General features: G+C 32.2%; 1 protein-coding gene across 1 annotated transcript in view; it reads right to left on the bottom strand.

Annotated features, from left to right (window-relative positions):
- Positions 1-1,716: 1,716 nt before the first annotated feature.
- The window catches only part of LOC108685764 (frequenin-1), a 48,279-nt gene continuing 29,057 nt past the window's right edge, over positions 1,717-20,938 (bottom strand). Inside the window, exons 2-7 of the mRNA XM_018190726.1 lie at positions 11,692-11,716; positions 11,350-11,398; positions 10,504-10,593; positions 9,156-9,234; positions 8,099-8,187; positions 1,717-1,884 (exon numbers count right to left, since the gene is read on the bottom strand). Coding sequence (XP_018046215.1) covers positions 1,717-1,884; positions 8,099-8,187; positions 9,156-9,234; positions 10,504-10,593; positions 11,350-11,398; positions 11,692-11,716 — 500 coding nt within the window. The remainder of the gene's footprint in view (positions 1,885-8,098; positions 8,188-9,155; positions 9,235-10,503; positions 10,594-11,349; positions 11,399-11,691; positions 11,717-20,938) is intronic.

Raw genomic sequence — 20,938 nt, 5'->3', positions numbered from 1 at the left:
TCTGTTATTTTTATCGATTCCGTATAATTCTGTTTATGTGGTTCCCGATGGATATCCCATTACAGAAACCATAAAACTAATAATAACACTTTTCCTAGTATAATTAAGAAATAAGAAACGTAATTATTTCATATTCACTTTGACTTTTATACGCGGACTTCTACAATTCTATGACCCCACGAAGATTCCATTGATAAAAACGCGTATTACTGCAGCTGGTGAATTATTGTACGACCGGTTTCATCTCTGTGTGAGTGACATAAAACGCTCATTAATATCGGAAAGCAGATTGCCGTTACTCATCTTCCTCTTTTGCCTAGTCACCGTCTCCGTATCTCTCCGAATTTTTGCGATGTTCTAATGCCGCGTTCTTATGCAAACGCGAGCCGATACTCTTGCGACGGTGCCGTCGTTTGTTAAGAAATCACGGCACAAATGACGCCGGCGTCAAATCTATGCCGCAATTTTGTCAGTGGCGCGCAACGCTCGTTAGTACACGACGCTTTTTGACATTTGAAAATGAATAAACCACAACACTTCTAGGTGATAGCATTACATAAAATAGCATTACATAAAAGCGTTAATATTTACGTTCAATGATTCGCAATGACGAAGAAATTTAGTAGAGCGCATTGCGCAAAAAAGAGGAAAAAAAATAAAGAAGAATAGCTGAATTTTCCTGCGCTATTCATCGTCGCGAAATTTGCACGTCTTTCCCGATTCTTTCGCTCGACGTTGTATTGAAATACGTACGAGTTCATTGTGATTCTCTAGAATTTTTGTTTGGGCGTATTCGTTACGCAACACCGCACAATGCAAGATCAGTTGTCTACATTTGAATGCTTATCCTCGCGGCAATTTCCCCACTACTCGCCGGGCCCGCCCTCGCTACTATTCTCTTCCGTTCTTCTTCCCTTTTTCCCTAATGTGAAGCGGTGCTGCAGTAATCGGAAATAACCCCGGCGAGCCTCATTGAAATTCGAGTGGCGTGCTCACGACGAGTGTATTCCGATTTTACTTCAGGAAAGTAACGTTACCTGTGACGTTACTTTGCTCAAGGAATAAAAGAGAAGCGGCGCAACAAAAGAAACTGCTTTCGAAGGCGAAAGAACGTCCCGAAACGAGAAATTTTCTCCTTCATAATTTGTATGTCTTCATCGTTCGTGCTAACAATTTATTCGTATCAAAGTTCTGCACGCTCACTAGCTAAAAATGTAATCCGCCACATCCAGTCGCTGTCTTCTTGAAAGCCACGACTTACTCGAACTACTAAGTCTACTGTTATATTAGCATCGAGATTCTTGAAATCGGATCGAAGATGGAGGGACCGGTTCACCAACGGGGAATGAGAACCGATTTTCTCCGAGAGTGAGAGATATAGAATATAGAGAAAAAGAGAGAGAGATATAGACCAGTGAGAGAATAGAAAAAAGAAAGAAGCAGATTAGTTCTTCGGCGCGAGAGATCTCTCCAAAAATATTCTCAAATCTCATCGATACCTCGCACGCTCGCGTATTATTGCCTATCTATTACACGTGCATGCCAAACCGCACGGATGTGGACTTGCCTTCTCTTCTCAAAAGTCCTTCCTTGTACGTTAGCCGATTATCGGGACGGGCGGCTCGTTCAGTTCGTGTCGACAATTACGATAATGACAACGACGTGGAGGCTTCTGATTTCCGAAGGATCGCGTGCCGCCTATGATGAAAATCAGGGTTACTCGCCACCTAGCGAGAGTGCCTGGACGATCCTCGGATCGGCCTTGCTACCCTCCCGGAATTCCTCGAGTGTGAGCTTGTCGTCATGGTTCTTGTCCATCTGATCGAAGATTTTGTCGACCCTCTTCTGCGGAGTATTCTCGTCCTCGGCTTGCGGCTGCTGGCCCTGAAACATCCGTTGTTCTCTGCTCAAATTTTTTGCTACGATTTTGAAATATCTATATAAATATATACATCTGAAAATAATTTTGGCAACTTATCAAAATAATTACATAATTATTTTAATAGTTTAACAAAATTATTTTAATGCTCAACTTGTGTAAATAAAAAAATATATGTAAAATAATTTTCTTAAATCATCAAAATAATTACATAATTACTTTATTTTACGTGACTTGATTACTTTTTTTTAGAATGTTCAAACTTGATGATAATATTATAAAAGTTTTGACATTCTAGTAACCATTTTGAGCTGATTCTACATAATAATTATTTTGAAGATTCCACAAAATTATTTTCTGATTTGTACATCTGAATTTTTAAATATTTCAACGCACAATTCTTTTCGTGTATCAAATTATTATTCTATCTGGATTATACGGATCAATAAATAGCATACCGTTCTTTAAACTAGAAAGATATTATCGAACAAAGCTTTTAAGAAAACATCAATTTGTTAACACATTTTGTCCATTATTAAAAAAAATACAAAAAATTCCCATTATTGTGAGATTTTATCGCTATTACAATGACGCGCGGAAAAAAGAGATTTCACTATCCATTATTACTTTATTGTCGCAAATCCATTGCTGCAGATAGTACCATGATGGTTTACGACAGGGGTGGCCATCCCGCGGCATGCATGCCTCTAATGGCACGCAAAGGCATTTTCAGGCCAGTATTCATAGTCAGTTTTTATATTTTAAAGGCCATCTATAATGGATGTAATATGGTGTAGTAAATCATAAGCCGTCGAAAAAATCGACTGATCGCAGTCAAATGTGAGAAGAGTAATCGACTATAATTGATCAATTTCTTACAGCTTATGGCTTATAATATTGCTATATAATATTGCTTCTATTGTAGATGACCTATAAAACCGTCTTAAGTACAGATTTAAAATATCATAAACTAATCACAGAACCATGTTAGTCTTAAGATATTTAAGACGATCTTAAAATAAGAACAGATTACCGGTTAAATACCGGTTTCAGTGGCATGCTTAAAAAAGCACACTCCCTGTTAGAGGAAAATTAAAATTACTAAAAAATGACATGAAGTAATAATCGGACTCCACTAAAATTTATCTATCTGTTACACTTGCGCTGTCCGACCATCCCTGGTTTATGATCAAATGATTCACAATATCGACTTTTAATGCAATCGTTTGATTTCATGGGTTTTAATTGATATCGGTTAATCCGCTAATTCCCTGCATTGTGATTTGACTTTATCAATTGCATTCAATCGCATTACGCAGCTTGGTTTATTGTTTTAAGGTCAGCCGTCAAAGTCTCATGTGCCTTTGTCAACTGCGACCTGCATATTTATGGATTACCATGTGCACACCTCGCGTTTATATACATAATATGTCACTATATTTCTCTTTGAAATTAATATTAATGAGACTTGGAAGTGATTAATAGTGAACCGTTGTCGTCAAACGGATTTACTACGGTCGCGTCGAAATTCGTGTTAAAATTTGCTTTTGCTGCGCGAAATTCGATATAAAACAGCCGTGTGAAGCGTTGAAGTATTTGCTGTGGACCGTTCAAAAGTTTCGTGGCACATAATACGAGTTTTTCACGTCTCGGTGGAAGTAACATAGTTTCCATTGAAAGTTTTGCTCAAAGTGCGTAAGCAGAAACCTGCGCACCTTTATATTGATAATTTAATTAGCTTTACAGAGAAAGAGAGGAGGAAATTGTAATTCGCCAGCTAGTGCATATTTGCTATGCACTTTAGTGTGTATTCTCGAATCAAAACAAACTAAGTTTGTACTTATAATCCTTTCTCTGTTGAAGAATTTGATTGAGAAATCGGAGTCGTAAAAAAACATAACCTAATTTAATAAATCTATCTAGAGAAATAATTTAATTTTCGTATATTTGTAATCGTAATTTAATTAAGTGAAAAACTCAAAGGAAATTTTTCTTCAAATACTTGAATTTTTTATTTCGTGTAATTTTGTAATTAATTCTAAAGAGATATGATTAAAGAAAAGATTGCATTTAAATAACTCTAACAATTTAATTGTTCACATGAGAAATAACATAACTACTAATACGGATAATTTGATTTGAGTTTATGAAAGAAAATACTACAAAAAGTAATAACAGAATATTACTTCTTTTTTTTCGTTTTTACACAGTAATAAAACTGGACGATGATACTCTTGCATTGCATATTGATTAGTAAACTATTCGCCATTATTTAGAAATCGGCTTTTTATAAACACATATATCGATGGCAATCAAATGTTCATTTGAAGAGAATGAAGTTTATCATCGTTTTAATGAAAAAATATTTATGGAATTTAATTTGTCTTTATTATATTTCCCCAATTTTTTATCAACAATAACTTTTAATAAATCGGTAGAAAGGTATCGTTGAAATTACCACAATTTTTATAGCACAGCAATTTAAATTATTTTAATTATTTGCGAAAATTGAATTGTTATTTAAAAATAACATTCAAAAAATTTTTGGATTTCGTAAAATTATGTAATTAATGAAATTGTATAATTTCATCCTTTTCAGTAAAAATTTGGGAAAAGATAATAATAATAAATTAATTTACATAATTATATTATATACTATCTCGAGTAAAATGAAGATAATTTTTTAAATTTAAGAATTCCTTTTAAATTCAGTTTTAATCAAGTATTTCATTTCAATAAAAGGAAGAATTATGCTATTCTTGAAAAGTAAAAAATTATAGATAATATCTATAAAATAAATAAATTTAAATAAAACTAATAAAAATAAATTATAATTTAGTTTTACATGTAATAAGTTAAAATTTAACATTATTTAATGTATGTATTTTGTATCAATTAAATTATAACGTACTTGTTGAAAGAATACAACAGAATACAACAGTAAGTTTTCAAACGTTCTCAATATTTAGTGGAAATCGTTTTCTTAGCTAGTGGCACATAGAAAAACGTAAAACATTGCAATAAGACGTGAACAATAATCGGCTAATCACAATAGAGAATATAAGGCAATAACATATAAGCAGTAGCAAATAAAAAATATGCCTCTGGCCATAGGCGACACTAACTAACAAGACAAAATAATACCATTGTCGAGATAATAATTGCCGGATTTAATTTGACATTACGGAATGTATTGTACATATGTTTTTTAATACTGTAAAATCGTCGAAGACCCAGTAACTTTGACCCAGTCGAAATAATTTTGGCCCAAATTTTGATAATTTCTACGACAGCAGCGTGTCAAAATCGAGAACGTTTTAAAAACATCTTAAAGACGTTTTATGTTTTAATTTTAAACGTATGTACTATTTAGGCATTTTTTTTAACTTGAACCAAAAAGTGCGATTCATTTAACGTTATAAAGGCTTTGAAGCATTTGATTAATCAGTCAGAAGAAAGAATTTTACTAATTGATCAGAGAATGCTTCAAAGCATTTGTAGCATCAAATGGATTGTAGTTACAGTTACCTCATTTTACGGTATGTTACACTCGGGAGACGATAGCAAATGAGCACGCGACCTTGGTGTTTGTGTTGTGACGTGTCGGCCGTGTCATCATTCGTACGGCGACACCAAAACGGGCAAGTACTGGTGCGTGTCACCGTGTTATTATCCTTTGAAATGCAATCATTCCCGATTACTACAGTTCACGATTGCCTTTTCGAGCGTTTTACTAATATAACTCTCGCGACTAATGATTCGCACCTGTCAAGAGACAATAATTATCTAGCAGATATATTTCGCGCGATTCATTTGAAGTGTCGGATCAAAATAAAATTATAAATACGGGGATTACGAATTGCTGCTTCCATTGCGATACCTCGCAGGTAATAATTATACTCTTTTAACAACACTTGTGGATTATACCTCATTTCGCATCACGCTTTGCGTGAATCTCTCGTTGAAAATAAAAATTCCATCATTATCGGATTGAGAGCAGAACAATACACAAACAATCAGCTTGAGCGAATTAATCGGAGGCAAACTGCATATTGATCATTTTTTAATAATTAATTTGTGATGCATTGAATGAAATATTCGGCATACAAATAATAATAAATTTTATAATATGATATATTCTTTTAATGGATTTTATAATTAAATTTTTCGCAGCAAATTATTTATACTAGAAGCTGATCGTTTTTTTAATTGTATTGCTATGCGATCTGGTCGCTGAGGACTTGATACTCCGAGATTTTTATATTCTAATAATAAAGAAACGCAGATATCACATTTCCACAAACCATTAAGACTGGTTTTACCATCAATTTATGTAAGATTAATTTAAATTCAATCTCTATTTAACTTATCTCTATTCAATTTATCTTTTTCTAATTTTTAGAATTCTAATTCTTACAATTAGAAAAAGATAAAGAGTAAATTGAAGAGATGAGAGAGATTAATATTAATCTTATATTGATATTTATAAAAAGAATAATTTTTTAATGTTTACATAAATAACTATTCGTTTATTTTTCCTGTTGATTTATTAATTTTAATTGATTTAATAAGAATGAAAGATAGACTTTTATTTATCAAATCTTATAGAAAGTTCACACACAGACACACACACACGAAGTATTTTAAAAATTATACATATATTTTTATTAGATATTCAGTTAAAGGATGAATATAAAATTTGATACATACAATAATTATTTTTTAAATCTTAATTATCTTACGTCTTGCTATAATTTGGATCTTATATTTCTATTTTACAGATTAACATAGTTTTGACATAAATCTGCAATTTCTTTATTGCATTGATAAATAACGAATTAATTTTCATTTTGTGTTAAGTTTGACAGATTTTAAAAAATATTGTATTGAATATGAATACGATATTTACGTTAAATTAAATTAACAACTGCAGTAGTTAATAAACTTACAATGATAATTATTCATTAATTGCATTTATCTTTAATTACATTGATTTATCATTATTTTATAGTTTATTTATCTTTATAATGTTCCATCAATTAAAGCATAGTATAAAATGACATTAATATACGATAAAATAATGTTTCAATTTCGAATAATAACAGAGTAGTGTAACACTTTGATTTTGTATACACATAAATATATAGGTGATTCATTTTGTTTTCAAAAGTGCTGTCATTTTAGCTTTCATTAAAATTTCTCTTTCAAAAGATATGATCGTTCAAAAAACTAACTGTGAAATTAATAATAAGCATTTGAACTGTTCAAGACAAGATTCATGTATAAATGCGGGCTTTAAAGTTTTTAGTAGACGTCACCGCCGACAAAAGATTAGAGTGCACGTTGCGTAGTACGAGGTTGTAACTCAAAAGAAGCCGCATACATCGTGCTTGTCAAGAGCAATAGCGGTGAGGAGGTAACGTTATAGTTTACGTTACTAACTCGCTTGTAGCATGCCGCTTGGAAACTGCAGAAGAGGATTATAACTTCTGCTAGATTACATGTAACGCGCCCGTTCGGATAAAATATTGACCTGATATTGAACACGTGTGCACGATGCATTACGATTGCATCACAGCTAGCAAGTTGTTAAGCAAGCACGAAAATCTTGTGCTATCGTGATCTTATTTATAGGTGGCGAAGCACTGTTGTGTATAAAGACAAAATAAGCAAAACACGTATAGATATCAAAAGCGATTAAATAATAAGATATTTAAGATAATAATTACTAGATTTTTTTGAACAGCACTCGAACTCTACACGAAAAGAACAATTTCCTTGAAATATCTAAAAATTTAGTCAGATACACAGATCAGAAAATAATTTTGTTGAATCAAAATAATTATCCGGGAAGCTGAAGCATGATGAGCAAAATGCTTTAACATTCTAACAAGTAACTTGAGCTTCTTGTATAATAATTTTGATGATCTAACAAAATTATTTTTAGGTATTTACCACAGTTAAATTTGTTAGATATTTCTTTCTTTAGATACTTTAAAAAATGTTCTTTCCGTAGAAATTTTTCGCGATTGTCATCCAATTCTGTACAACTGACGTCAATAGGGGAGATAAAGTTAAATTATTTTGAGAAAATCACAAAATAGGCAAAATTGATAAGGCAAGATGCATTAGAACCCAACAAAATTGAGAAGCGAAAATTTTTCACGTCGAAAGTTTTCTCTTGCTGATCAAAAAGTAATTTGAAAGAGATGCACTTACGACCATCTGATATATCGCGTCGACTATATTATACATCTCGTCCCTTGTGATGAAGCCATCGTTGTCCACGTCATACAAACGAAAGGCCCCTGAAAAGAGATAAAAAAAGGGAGAAAAACGCGATTGATTTCTACCACTGTTACTCCTCGAAGACACAAAATCCGAGAGTACGCTTTGTTCGAAGATACGAAATCGTATTTTCGTTTCACGCACGATTCTTTCGCGAGCTTGTAATTTCTGTGTCTCTCCGACGATATTCCAGACCGCGTATTCTCGGTAAAGCTTTCATTCTTTACTTACGTTCAGTTGTGATCGATAACAGTTTTCTCGAGGAGAACAATCGAGAGGGTTTATCGTCTTACGTTGCAATCGTCTTTCATAAGCTGTCTCGAATTTTATGTGTAACGATTACGCAAATTCTTATTGGGAATAAAATTTTCAGAAAGCGTGGATATTAATTTATCGTTCGATAATGAATTATAAAAATTATCTTATTTTAATATTAATTGAATGTAATTTTATCAAAATTTTTATCTATTTTTGTTGATTTTATGGAAATGTAAAAAAAATTAAGATGCATTTCTAATACCAGTTCTTTAATTTTTTCATGCGAAGTTATTAACGGCGAACTTTTTATTTTTGCAGATAAAGTTAAGTTTAAATTATTGACCTAATAGCGTTAAGTAAATCAACAGTGAGAAAAGTTTGTATTTGTGACTATAATTGTATGATAAAATAATTATCGTTAGAATTTCCATTTTTATAATTGTTTTTGCTATAATATATAATTTTAGTAATAATAATAATTACATTTATAGTTCTACTAAAAAATATGCAGAATTTGCATCGAAAAAAAATGACTAAATTATAATTAAATTATAGTAATTGCAACGATTTTTTTACTATTGAAAGGGTATTGGCGGCGCGGTTCCAACAATTGTTTGTGATGTATACAAAGCAGGATAAACAAAAGGATAAAATAAAGTAATACACGAGTGAATTTTTTCAAATTCGAGTAAATAAGTTTTTCGAAGGAGATAAAGGATCAAATACTCACAGTGAAGCTTTTCATCCAGGTTACCACGTGACGTCACCGAGAGCGCTCTTATGAACTCCTCGAACTCTATCGTGCCGTCCTGAAACAACAAATTTCGACATATTTTTATTTTGTCACATGCGAGATCTTCTTTCTTATCGACCAAATATTCAAAGATTACTTTGCGCTCGCGTTTCTTTAAAGGCGAATAGCTATCGGTTGCCAGTCGAGCAACTGCGTTGGCTGATACATTGTGCAAATAGTTTTCCCTCTCTCGAGTATTCGTATTTTCTCTCGGGCCGCAAATCGAATAGTCTTGTGAAAGAAATCCAAAAGGAAAATTTCTATCTCAGATATTTCTCAATATTTTCAATAAACATACTCGATATGTGGCGAATACCAATCTTCACGCGATTGTCTGCACTGAGAGAAAAGTTTTGATATTTGTGACTACAATTATATGTTTACATTATTATTTAATCTTATTACTGTTATAATGTTAGTAATAATGATTATGTATACATCTATTAACAAATATATGTATATGGTTGGCACTGAAAATGATTATAAGTTACAGTTATATTATTATTATAAAAATGACTGGAATGAATGTAATTTATTTATAATTTTCGGCGCCAATCGTATGCTTTTTTGCACCTCAATAAAGTTATAATATAATGTTTGTAATATAATGTTTGTTGATAGAATTATGTATAGTTATTATTACTAACATTAGTATTAATAACCATAATTTGTGATAACATGTAATTATAGTCACATACAAAAAACTTCTTTCAATTAAAAAGAAAAAGACAGTGATTACTTCTTTGAAGCTGATGCCAAAATCAGTTGCTTAACTATACTAGGTCTTGCAGACTTATTTAATTAAAAGTCTAATTAATATTTTAAGGAAAACAACATAATCGTATTTAATAAATAAATATTAAATACATTGTAATTAAAATTCAAATTTGCAAATATAAAATGAAGAAAATTCAATTGTTTGATATTTTTGATATAATGAAATTTATAATTGAGTTACGAATTGTTAGTTAAAAGATTAAATATCGCAATGATCAATACGAATTATTTCAGTCCTGACGTGCGTAAATTTATTCAACAATGTAAATTAACCGTCTATTCTTATTTAATACAGAGTTAAATAAATGCTTAATCGTACAGTTAAACGATAATAAAGATTTGCTATTAGAGGTAACGCTATATAGAGCGTAGGGAAAACAAAATAATTTGAGTAAGATAGTGAGAGTGCGCATCGCGTGATCGATTGCATGCGAACGCCGACTTGATGAATTTAAAAAGCATGAGGGTCGCGAAAAACCGACGTTTACACACATGACAAGAAACTTACGGCGTTCTCATCGAAGACTCTGAAGACGAGAGAGGCAAACTTTGATGGGTCACCTTGGGGGAAGAACTGCTTGTAGATCTTTATGAAGCCCTGAAATCACGCGATCGCCATGTATATATATATATCATCAGCTTTTTATTCACTATTGATTATTGTAGGTGATTAACCTTTTTCTCCGCTATTGTTACCATGTAATATTATATGATTAATATACTTTTGTTCTGAATATTGCATTCTAGCTATTTATATTAATTTAATTTCTTGTTTTACGTCTTACTTATGTTACACTGAGAGAAAAGTGTTTGGTACTTATGACTGCAACTGCATGATAAAATAATTACGGTTAAGAATTTTATCATCCTGTCCAATTTTATTATTATTGCTATAATATTAGCGAATTCTATTGGAAACATTCAGTGCATACTCTGGTGCGTATTAAGCTTATCGTACACAAATTAATAAAAATTATAAAACTGTAAAGATAGAATGAATTATAATAAATGAATCGTGAAAGCCTCGATACATTTTATTAGATAAAATATGTATTTTATAATTCAAAATATTTACTTTTACACTCAGATTAAGTCAATGTACAACCGCTTTAATACACACCAGTGCATTCAATATCGAATTTGTTATTATTCTAATAATAATTATAATTTTATAGTCACCCTTCTTATTAACATGGAATAATAGTAATAATTTAAAAATAATTCTTCAAATCATAATACTTTTACATATAATTATCACAAGTACCAAATATTTTTTTGTAGTGGCCAAACGTTTTTTCTAAATAAAAGGAAAGGAAAGATTTAATATAATTTAAATATGTTCAACAATGCATACTTGTTCTGTTAGTAATCCATCGGGGCAATCCTTCAGGAATCCTTTGTGCCTACACAATACACAACAATTCTTATATAAATAATTATTTAAAGTAAAAATTTTACGTTGTAATAAAAATTGGAAATTACGAAAGAATTTTTTAAATCTACTTTTTACTTACGGAAAACTTTATTTTCTTAAGTCTGCTTTTATAAAAATTTTTTTAATTTTAATTTAGCAGAGAATTAAATCAGTTCTGTCGTAAATTATTTTCTTCTGATTGTCAGCAGAATCTTTAATCATTCTGTCCAAGTTCGCGAAAGTTAGTATAATAGCCTATTGCTTTTCTTAGAGCCGACTTACCATTGACGAATTTCCTTCTCGGTGACTGAAACAGAAACAAGAAGAGACATTTGAGAGGTAATTAATTATTTGTTCGACATATATATAGTAAGATTGAATTATTCCGCGCGTGAAAAGTGCCTCCAAAAGAAAAAGCACAACGAAAAGAGTCGCTGAGAGAGCGAGCTGGAGAATTATTGTTCTCCAGTGCCCGCCAGGCTCGTATCAACTGCCGTGTGATTTACTGCACGACGGATTTACTCAGTAAATTCAGTACGGAGGTACGTGTCACTGAAAAACCCGATTGTTCCATGAAAGCGATCAAATTTTTATACGGCGCCGAGAGCGGGTGGGTCACAATCGTTTCTCTTTATGTCAGTGGACGAAGAGTGGAACGTTACGTTCTCCTTTGCGTTTACTTCAACGGACATGAAACAAAAATGTATCCCGACTAGAAGTGACTGATTTAAAAAAAAAAAGGAAAAATCACCGTAATGCAGGAGCGATTTGTTTGGTGGATCGAATTTATTTGCGTGAAGGAGGAACCAATATCACTTATACGAAAACAATCAATAATAGCGTTTGTCTCCCTCAAGATGGATGTGCGCTTCTGAAATAACGAAAGTTTTCTTTGTATTTAAGCGAACAGACTCGGCGTTTTTTTTTTATTTATAGTGATCGAAAAGTAGGAAAAATAGAGAAGGTAGATTAGAAAGTTCTATCGATTTTTCTTAAATTTTTGAGCTCAAGTAAAATATATTTGTCAAAGTGCGTTTTCTGATGAGAGCAAACGCGGCGAAAAATATTAGTCTAATGTGCTAAAATCGCACAAAATGATTCGCGAAATAGATTTCTGTATATCGCTAAAGTTTACTCCAAACTAACGGAGATATTTTATTTTTCAACAAGATATCTTATTGGAATTGCATCTTAATTGATTGACCAGATGGTAGGTTACCCTCTAAAGTACACGTGCTGTGGAGCAAAGCAACTTGGTTCTCTACGTCAGCTGAACCGAATGTGTTATGGCAGAAGGAAGGAACAAAGGGTAAAGGGCATAAGAGACGCGAACTCGGGATCGATAGAACACGAGAGAACATGAAGAGTTTTGCGGTTTATATGGTAATCTTGCGTCCCGAGTATGTCATTAGCTTTTGCAAACAGTGCAGCTTCCCTGTCTCGTACGAGAAGAACTCTAACTGTACCGGATATCGCATGATCTTCTATTTTAATCAGGATATTATCTCGATCACGACAGTTCTGCAACTTTTTTCCATTCTTCGAGACTAAGAGAAGTGTACGAGAAGTTTCTCGACACCGCGTTTTCGCAGAACAGATTGTTTTCGCAGGATATTTTTATCTGCATGGAAAGAATTTGCTGAAGTAGCTAAAAATTTAGACACAGATTTGAATGTAATTTTGTTGGATTATCAAAATAATATATAGGAAGCTCAAGCTGGTTGTTAGAATGTCAAAACTTTGTGCAACATTATGCTTGAGATTCCCACGTAATTATTTTGATGGTCCGACAAAGTTGTTTTCAGCTTTGTATTTAAATTATTTTTTTTGTGTGCGTGAAAATACACGGTAAACACGGTAAAACATTTTGTGTTTGTGTTAAAATCTGTCTACTCAAATCCTTGTTAAAATACTGCGTTGAATTTTTAACATATCTCTTACGGAAGCTTAATACTGGAAAGAAGTGATTAATTACTTATTTTGAATAAAAGCACAATTAAAGCACAGTTAAAAATACCGTTGTTCAGTGCTTTTAATATTTAAAATAAGTAATTTCTAATTATTTTATTAAATTGGCCAGTATTAAATTGGATTTCTGAAGGACCAAGTTAATTTAATATAATGTCATTATATTACGATGTTAAATTAACGCTCGGCTGTTATAGAAATTTAATTTAATATTTTATTTAAATATTTTATGTTAAATTGATATTCAACATTTCTAGTGTCAAGATAACAATTTATGAGTATGTAAACAAATAACAAAAATAATATATTTTTATAGAACGTAAATTCTAAGATAAACGAATAAAATATGTTAATTTAATATATTGTAAATGTTAATTAATTTAATAATTTTATTGAAAAAATATGCTTCCACAGTTTATGTCAACGTTATATCTTTCAAGTTAATTTTTTTACGTGATATTTATGTTACTCCTTAATACGTTTAGCTTGTATTAAATTAACACAAAAATTTGGACCGTTTAGGACACGTGAAATGTGAGATGCTAGATTTAACACAGATTTTTCGAGTGTGTAAAGTCTTAGGTTTTTAGAACAAACTGTCAGGGGGATGCAATTATGCGAGACAGATTGTCGGCGATTGTCGCGAGGATCGATTGCGAGCTCGCGAACGCGTACCAACCGATCGTTATTCCTCGGAGTTGACGGGGCGGTGGCCCGATGGTCGACCGAAATATTCCTATAACTATGCAAATGCAATTCACGTGGGAGGTTTCGTGGAACGATTCGGTCGTTGTCGACTCTCTTTCTCAGGATTTCACGCGACGCGAAAAAGGTTGTTTAAACTTGAACTATTAATCTAGTCTGCGCGTAATGCACAATACTTATATTGAATATTGAAAGATGATGTGCTGCTCTGTTTTCACCTTCTTATCTTTCTTTCTGGAGATATATTGGTGGTTAACTAGTAAAAGAAACATTTGTTTCTTTTACTAGTTAACCACCAATATATCTCCAGGGATATCAGTCTCGTGTTTATCTCAAGTACGATCAAACACTTTACGATTTCCGACATTTATCGGAATCATCATTTATCGAGAAAATTTGGCATATAAACGGAGCACAGTAACGAGTCACGCGACTTCGATAAGAACGAAAATTCTCTCGTTTTTCACGCGATTGATTCGTGCCCGATATTCGGAGTGACACGCGAATCGCCGTGCCAGCTCGGTTTTCTCGCGACTCGTTCAATTATTCTCTCATACCAGTGCAGTGGCATAATACAGCGGCTATTTCGTGGCTCGTTTAAACGAGCAATTTTCACAGAGTACAAAAATATTACATTGGCTAAATCTTACGCATGAATTATCTCTCTTGGAAATTTCTTGGAGTGAAATTTCTACTTGAAAAATAGCGTAATTACCGAATCATTCAAATTAGAATAACTTTTCATTCAAATGGAGTGAATTCTTCCTTTGTTGTAAAATGAATATTTTCATTGATAATTAAAAGAGTGAATTGAAAATAGTGCATGCATTAAGTAAGAAGAAGTTCGGCAAGCGAATCACTGAGTGTTGTCTATTGCATAGAAATGTCGACAATTTTTTTTTCTTCAAGATAAAATGCTAAAGAATCTACGTTTATCTAATCTACGTTTATACTAAGTTTAATATTTTTTTAAATTAAAACTCATTCTAATCTTAAATTGAAGTCATTTTGACTGATGTTTTACTTAAACGAATGAAATATTCATTATGGTTGAAATTAAACATTTACTCTTATAAAGACTTACTCTTATAAAACGACACTCCGTTCCAAGTGACAATATTTTCACTATCAATTGGAATGAATTTTCACTCTATTTGAATGAGATTTTAATCTGAAAAATTTAAAGAATATTTTTGCAACCTTATGTTTACACACAATTCTCTCTTTCTAATCGAATTAGATTTCGAATCGAATATACTTGTTTAAAGATTGAATATTTAAAAAATTGGCTGTAGTTACTTACAGTATTTATTTCGACCGATTTACTGGTCTTATAGGAGTTATAGTTTACCGAATTAGTTATAAATTACCGTCCACATCCTCCATTTTCCGCCTTTTTCGCACTTTCCTTAAATCCCTCGATATCTCTCTTGCTGAGAATTGTTTTCCCTCGAACGGAGAAAAAAGAATCGCTGAATAATATGATCCGCTTTATTGCATTCATTTATACAAAAGCGCTCGGAAGCGAGGATTAACGATATCGAGCCCATCATAATATTTATCGCTTAAATACGAAATTGCTTGTGCTGCATTACGTATGCATTTAATCATTTCAGTAAAATATCGCCAAAATCAATTGTAATAGAGAATGCAAATTTTTAGGGGACACTGTGTAAAGCATCGAACATATAACTGTTAGCTATATACCGTTGCGTTACATTGTGATACATTAATGATTGACTGTAGAGTGAACGATCTAAAGGCTGATAAAAGTTAGTAGCATTTAATTTTAAATATCATAACGATCTAAAGGCTGATAAAAGTTAGTAAGTAGTAGTTTAATTTTAAGTACAGTTAATATTTAATTTAAGTATAAAAAAGTAAACTTATTGTAAATTAATGTAATTATGTGTTTCATACTGGACATCACATTCTTTATTTTCCTATTAATTTATTCGCTTAGTTTTTTTAATAAGTAAAAAATATTAGTACTTTTCTAATGTCAAAAGTTATATATCGATCGCACTTGTCCAGGAAATTGTATGGAGAATAGATTTTTGCAAGCTCTACAGCTTTCTCGAAATATGTTTCCTCGTATGCTTCTTGATATGCTTCGTTCATACAACACTCAAATCTTTCTTTTTCTCTCCATCTTCGATAACAACTCTTCGGTAGCTTTTGCATTTTCCGTCGCAAGCACAAGTTTTTCTAATCTGCGGTTCAACGACACGTTCATAAGTGGAAATGTCGAGGACTGTCGTGTCGGAGAGGATCGTCGTAGAAATTCAGTGATATTGCTGTTACCACTTTTGTTACCATATGCTAACGTAATCTCAGCTTATTTTCCAGCCGTTGAGTTTAAGTTGGCGTTTTTCCTGGCCGTCTGTCTCGTTAGTCGTTTGCGTTCGTCGCTGGCGATAAAGTCGAAACTGTCGAATCAATCGATATGTACTCGACAAACTGATGCGATATATTCCTTCGCGTCAGGTATTTCAAATGCATTCCGTATTTACACGTCACATTTTCTGCTCGTGATTCGCTTTAAAGAGACATGCATGAACGGCACTAAGCATGATCGCGCTTCGCGTCAGTTTTATCAAATATCGGGAAAACTTGTGCCAAGGTCCGATGAATTCTTAAATAGGATAAGACAGATGTATAAACTCTGATATGTGTGCGGCTGCACTTAGTACACAGCAATGAGAGACACGAGGCTGTGTTTAATCGCGTGTTTAAGTACGATGCACGAGACTTGAATTAATGCTGCAGAGCTCGGCTGCTCTCACGCTCCACCGTTATTCAAATTTGCTCGTTTCACCAGGGGAATGCCTGCTACTGAACTGACTGTCGGCTAGATACGAGGCGTTTATCAAAATGACTGCCTTAAACACGACCATTCTTATTTTGGAACGCGTACATTTATATGCGATATTGTGTAATCTCCCGAGACGTACATTATTTGCATTTTAATTTTTTGCCTGCCGGAAGCGGCTAACCGATCTGTACATAATGTACCGTTCAGATTGAAATTGTGGGCCTCGTAAAACTTGAATCTTTGTTAAAAATATATTAAAAGCTAAAATGCACGTCTAGAGATAAAGAAAAATAGATTTTTTTTTTATTTCAGAGAAAAAGAATTTTATGCAATAAAAAGCTTAAATTAAAATCTTAGAAAAAAGACGGAATTTATCGTTATTTATCTTCGATATTTATCATTAAACATTTAATATTTGCGTTATTTTGTTATTCGATTCCTTTGTTTTTATATGGCTTTAAAGGCAGAAATATATTTGTGATGCCTAATGAATTGTTGTTAATGCTTTTTCGAAATTGGATCTAACTATCTATGGCAATCATCGCTTAGTCATCATACTTCATTTTAATTGTTTACGACTATCTTTACACAGAAACTTTTTAGAATTTTATAGATGAAATGCAAAAAGTTGAATTCTAGAATAATATAATTACTTATATCAAATACATCCAAAGAAAATATAATATCCAAATTACATATTCAAATAAAAAACTTTCAAGGATAGAATTTTGAAAAAAATCTAAAAAACTGGTTTTGCTGTATTTTATATTCAAAGTCTTCTAATCCTTTTTGATAATTTTTATTTGTACGTGCATCTGTAAACTTTGATATTAAATTATTAATTCTTTAATTCAGTAATTTATTAAAAAATGCTTCAAATTTATCGAAATATACTTTGAATACAAAATACGCATAAGTTATATCAGTCGTCATTTTTCAAATTATACTAACATACAAAAAGTAAAAAAGATTACATTGGATAACTAACATTTTATGATAATTCGAGTAAAATTTTTATAGGGCTCTCAAAAATATGACACTTTTATGAACTATGCCATTTTCCTTGCGATTTATGTGTATAGCGTTCTTGTGTTAGAATAGCGTTCATAAAAATAGCGTTATCTTGAGATACTTTAATTTTTTTAATTCCAGGTTCCATTTAATCATTTAGACTGGTGGTAATATCGGTAGATAAAAAGAAAAAAAGCAAAAGCAAGAAGTAAAAGTGCGCCTTTTCAAATAGTTGCTCCGAAAACTCATCTCGATATATACTACCTTTATTCTAGAGAGAATGTAATCTCTGCTTATTTTCCTGAGGCGAGAAATCCTCGTCGTCGATTCATTGCCGAGTTTCAATCGATCGGTTCACTCGATCCTTTCGAATGAAATACATCCCGTGGCTTCGAAGGAAAACCTGCTCGTCGATCTTTGTGCAAGTTTTATTAGCCAGTCGGTCGGATAATAGCAAAAAGAAAAAATCACACGAAAATTTGCGAGAAGAAATACCTGATCTGATAGTGATTTATTTTTCACGAACCTGTGATTTCATCTCAACGGATAGCTTTATATATTTATTATAGACATTTTCTTTTCTTTTTTGATCTCGAATCTATTGTTTTCATGTATTTTTTTTCAGGTCACGCAGGTTGTTCTTTACAAGCAGAAGTGGCGAAAAAAAAAAATAAAAACTTTTCTAAAAAAAAGAGGGAAAACTGGTTACGGTCGAACAAAAAGATTCTGATCAAACAGCGAAAATCATTTCCCGCGATTATTTATTTCAGAAAACTATCAGAAGTGAATTGTTCGTTTCAAACTATCAGAAGTGAATTGTTCGTTTCGCGTAAAATGTGCCAAAAGCAGCGATTGTCGTTGAGATCAATCAAGTTTCAAACTTCCGCTTGACGCACCGAGCTGCGGAATTTCGCAGCGGCCTGTTACCATCGCGGATATAACTTTAAGCGACGAGAGACCGTATTACTCGAAAATGGCAAACAGCTGGTGGAAGAGTACGAATAATTGTGCAACTTTTTAGCCTCCGCATGACGTGCTTTCTTGCGATAATCGCTCATAAAAGTCCAAAAAGCGCATCCTTTTCGGCTGCATTAAGAAATCCTCGGGAACTGTTAGGTCGTTAATTAGAATAGCTCTCGAAAACTTAAGCGTCGAGACGCGCGCGATGGCATGGAAATGGGAAAACTTTTGAATAGTGTTGAACGGCTGTCGCACGCAAAAGGCGATCGCTCTAAGAGCCTATATTGCAAGACTCCGATCTTCCTTAAAGTCTCGTTAACCCGAGACTGGTTGCGGAGATGTAATTTACGCTTCGGAGACTCATAATCGAAAAACCATTAACCTCATTTCGTACTGAGTTGTCGGAATTATTAATAAGTTTCACTTCTCAGTTAATTAAAATGAATTATCCTTGAAAATAATGTTACGATTTCAAATTGCAATAATGACCGACTGAATAATCCATTTCATCTTATCACATCTTATCAATCTCAGAAACTCCTAGTATCCCAACTTGTTTTAAATTCCTTGTTCAACTATGTCAACTTAATCTACATATCAGCTTTGTTTCTCAAAAATTGTTTACTCGAGTCCAGCGTGTTCAGAATTTATGTCTTCGTTATTCTTTTAATGTAAATATAATTGTATCTTCTTTTGTTTTTTGCGCTCTGGTTAGCTCAAGATGCATTAGCGTTATATTCTTCACTTATGCTGTCTTGTTTTTCGTTTTCTTCGTTCCTCGATATCTCCGAGTCTCCTGTATTTGAAATCCGACCTCCATTCTGATGACACTTCTGACGATATCATAATTCCTTATCCTTCCTTAGACATCGAACTTCCAAATTTAAGGCTGCGTTTTCCTATACTGCCACAAAATTTTACAACATGTTACCCTCTTCCATCCGCTCTTCCCTTTCGATTCCTTCGTTTCGCTCTGCCGCTATTAAGTTCGTATCAAGACTTTAAGTCCATTTATTTTAATTGTCAGTATTTTTTATATTAATTCTGATCTTTTTAATTGTCTTCGTTTACTATGTAATAAGTCTGCGTTTATTATTTTAATCATACAATTATACTCAAATCATTCTTATCCTCTACTTTCTTAAAATTATCGATATCTATCGTTATTTACTAAACAAGAAACTTACCTTTCTAGAATTGTATTCATTTTTCTGTAATTTGTAATTTGTAATTCGTTTCATTTTCTAGTAGGCTCAGTAACAACAATTATGCTCAAATCATTCTTAGCCTCTATCTTCTTAAAACTATCGAGTTATTTATTAAGAAGCTTATCTTTTTGGAATTGTACTTTTTCTCTGTAATTTGTAATTTGTTTCGTTTTCTGGGAGGCTTAGTAACAGCTGTTCTGCTGATGTCTCATCATTTGTGTATGCTTTATAATTTTTCTATATACAATAAATAAAATATGTATATAATAATGTGATGGAATCTACTACAGGATAATTCTAGTAGTTGAATTAATTCTTTTTTTTTAAATCGAGAGAGAAAAAGATGGTAAAAGGGACAATCTTTCTATGTAATTCTTTTGATTATCTTACATTACGATATCTTACACCGAGAGAAAAGTGTTTCACATTTATGTACTATTATTGTATGATAAAATTATTATCTAGATAAAACGATTTATAATTTCATCGTTTATTTAGATAATTCTTAATGCGCAATATAGATAACATTTTTTATGCACAGAATAATGAGAGGAATCGACTTAAAAAGTTATGATTGTAAAAAAGTTATGATTCTAATAAATTTAAAAAATGTAATGCAAGCATTATTTTAAAAAATATGGTAAATCAAAATGGTAGATCGTACTAAATAAAGAAATATTTTCTTCTATCATTTTTTCTATCTTGATTCAAAAAGAATTAAAACTCAGCCAGTCACTAGAATCATTTTGTTGTAGAATCACTCATGGTATCATATCAAAGAATGTGTCTGTATTGATAATTAAATGCCTTAATACGAACATTAATTGTTTAAATAATATTTAAAAAATACTTATATATATAC

This window comes from Atta colombica, unplaced genomic scaffold (assembly GCF_001594045.1).
Source record: "Atta colombica isolate Treedump-2 unplaced genomic scaffold, Acol1.0 scaffold156, whole genome shotgun sequence".
NCBI lineage: Eukaryota > Metazoa > Arthropoda > Insecta > Hymenoptera > Formicidae > Atta > Atta colombica.
This window is presented reverse-complemented; position numbering and strand designations above follow the sequence as displayed.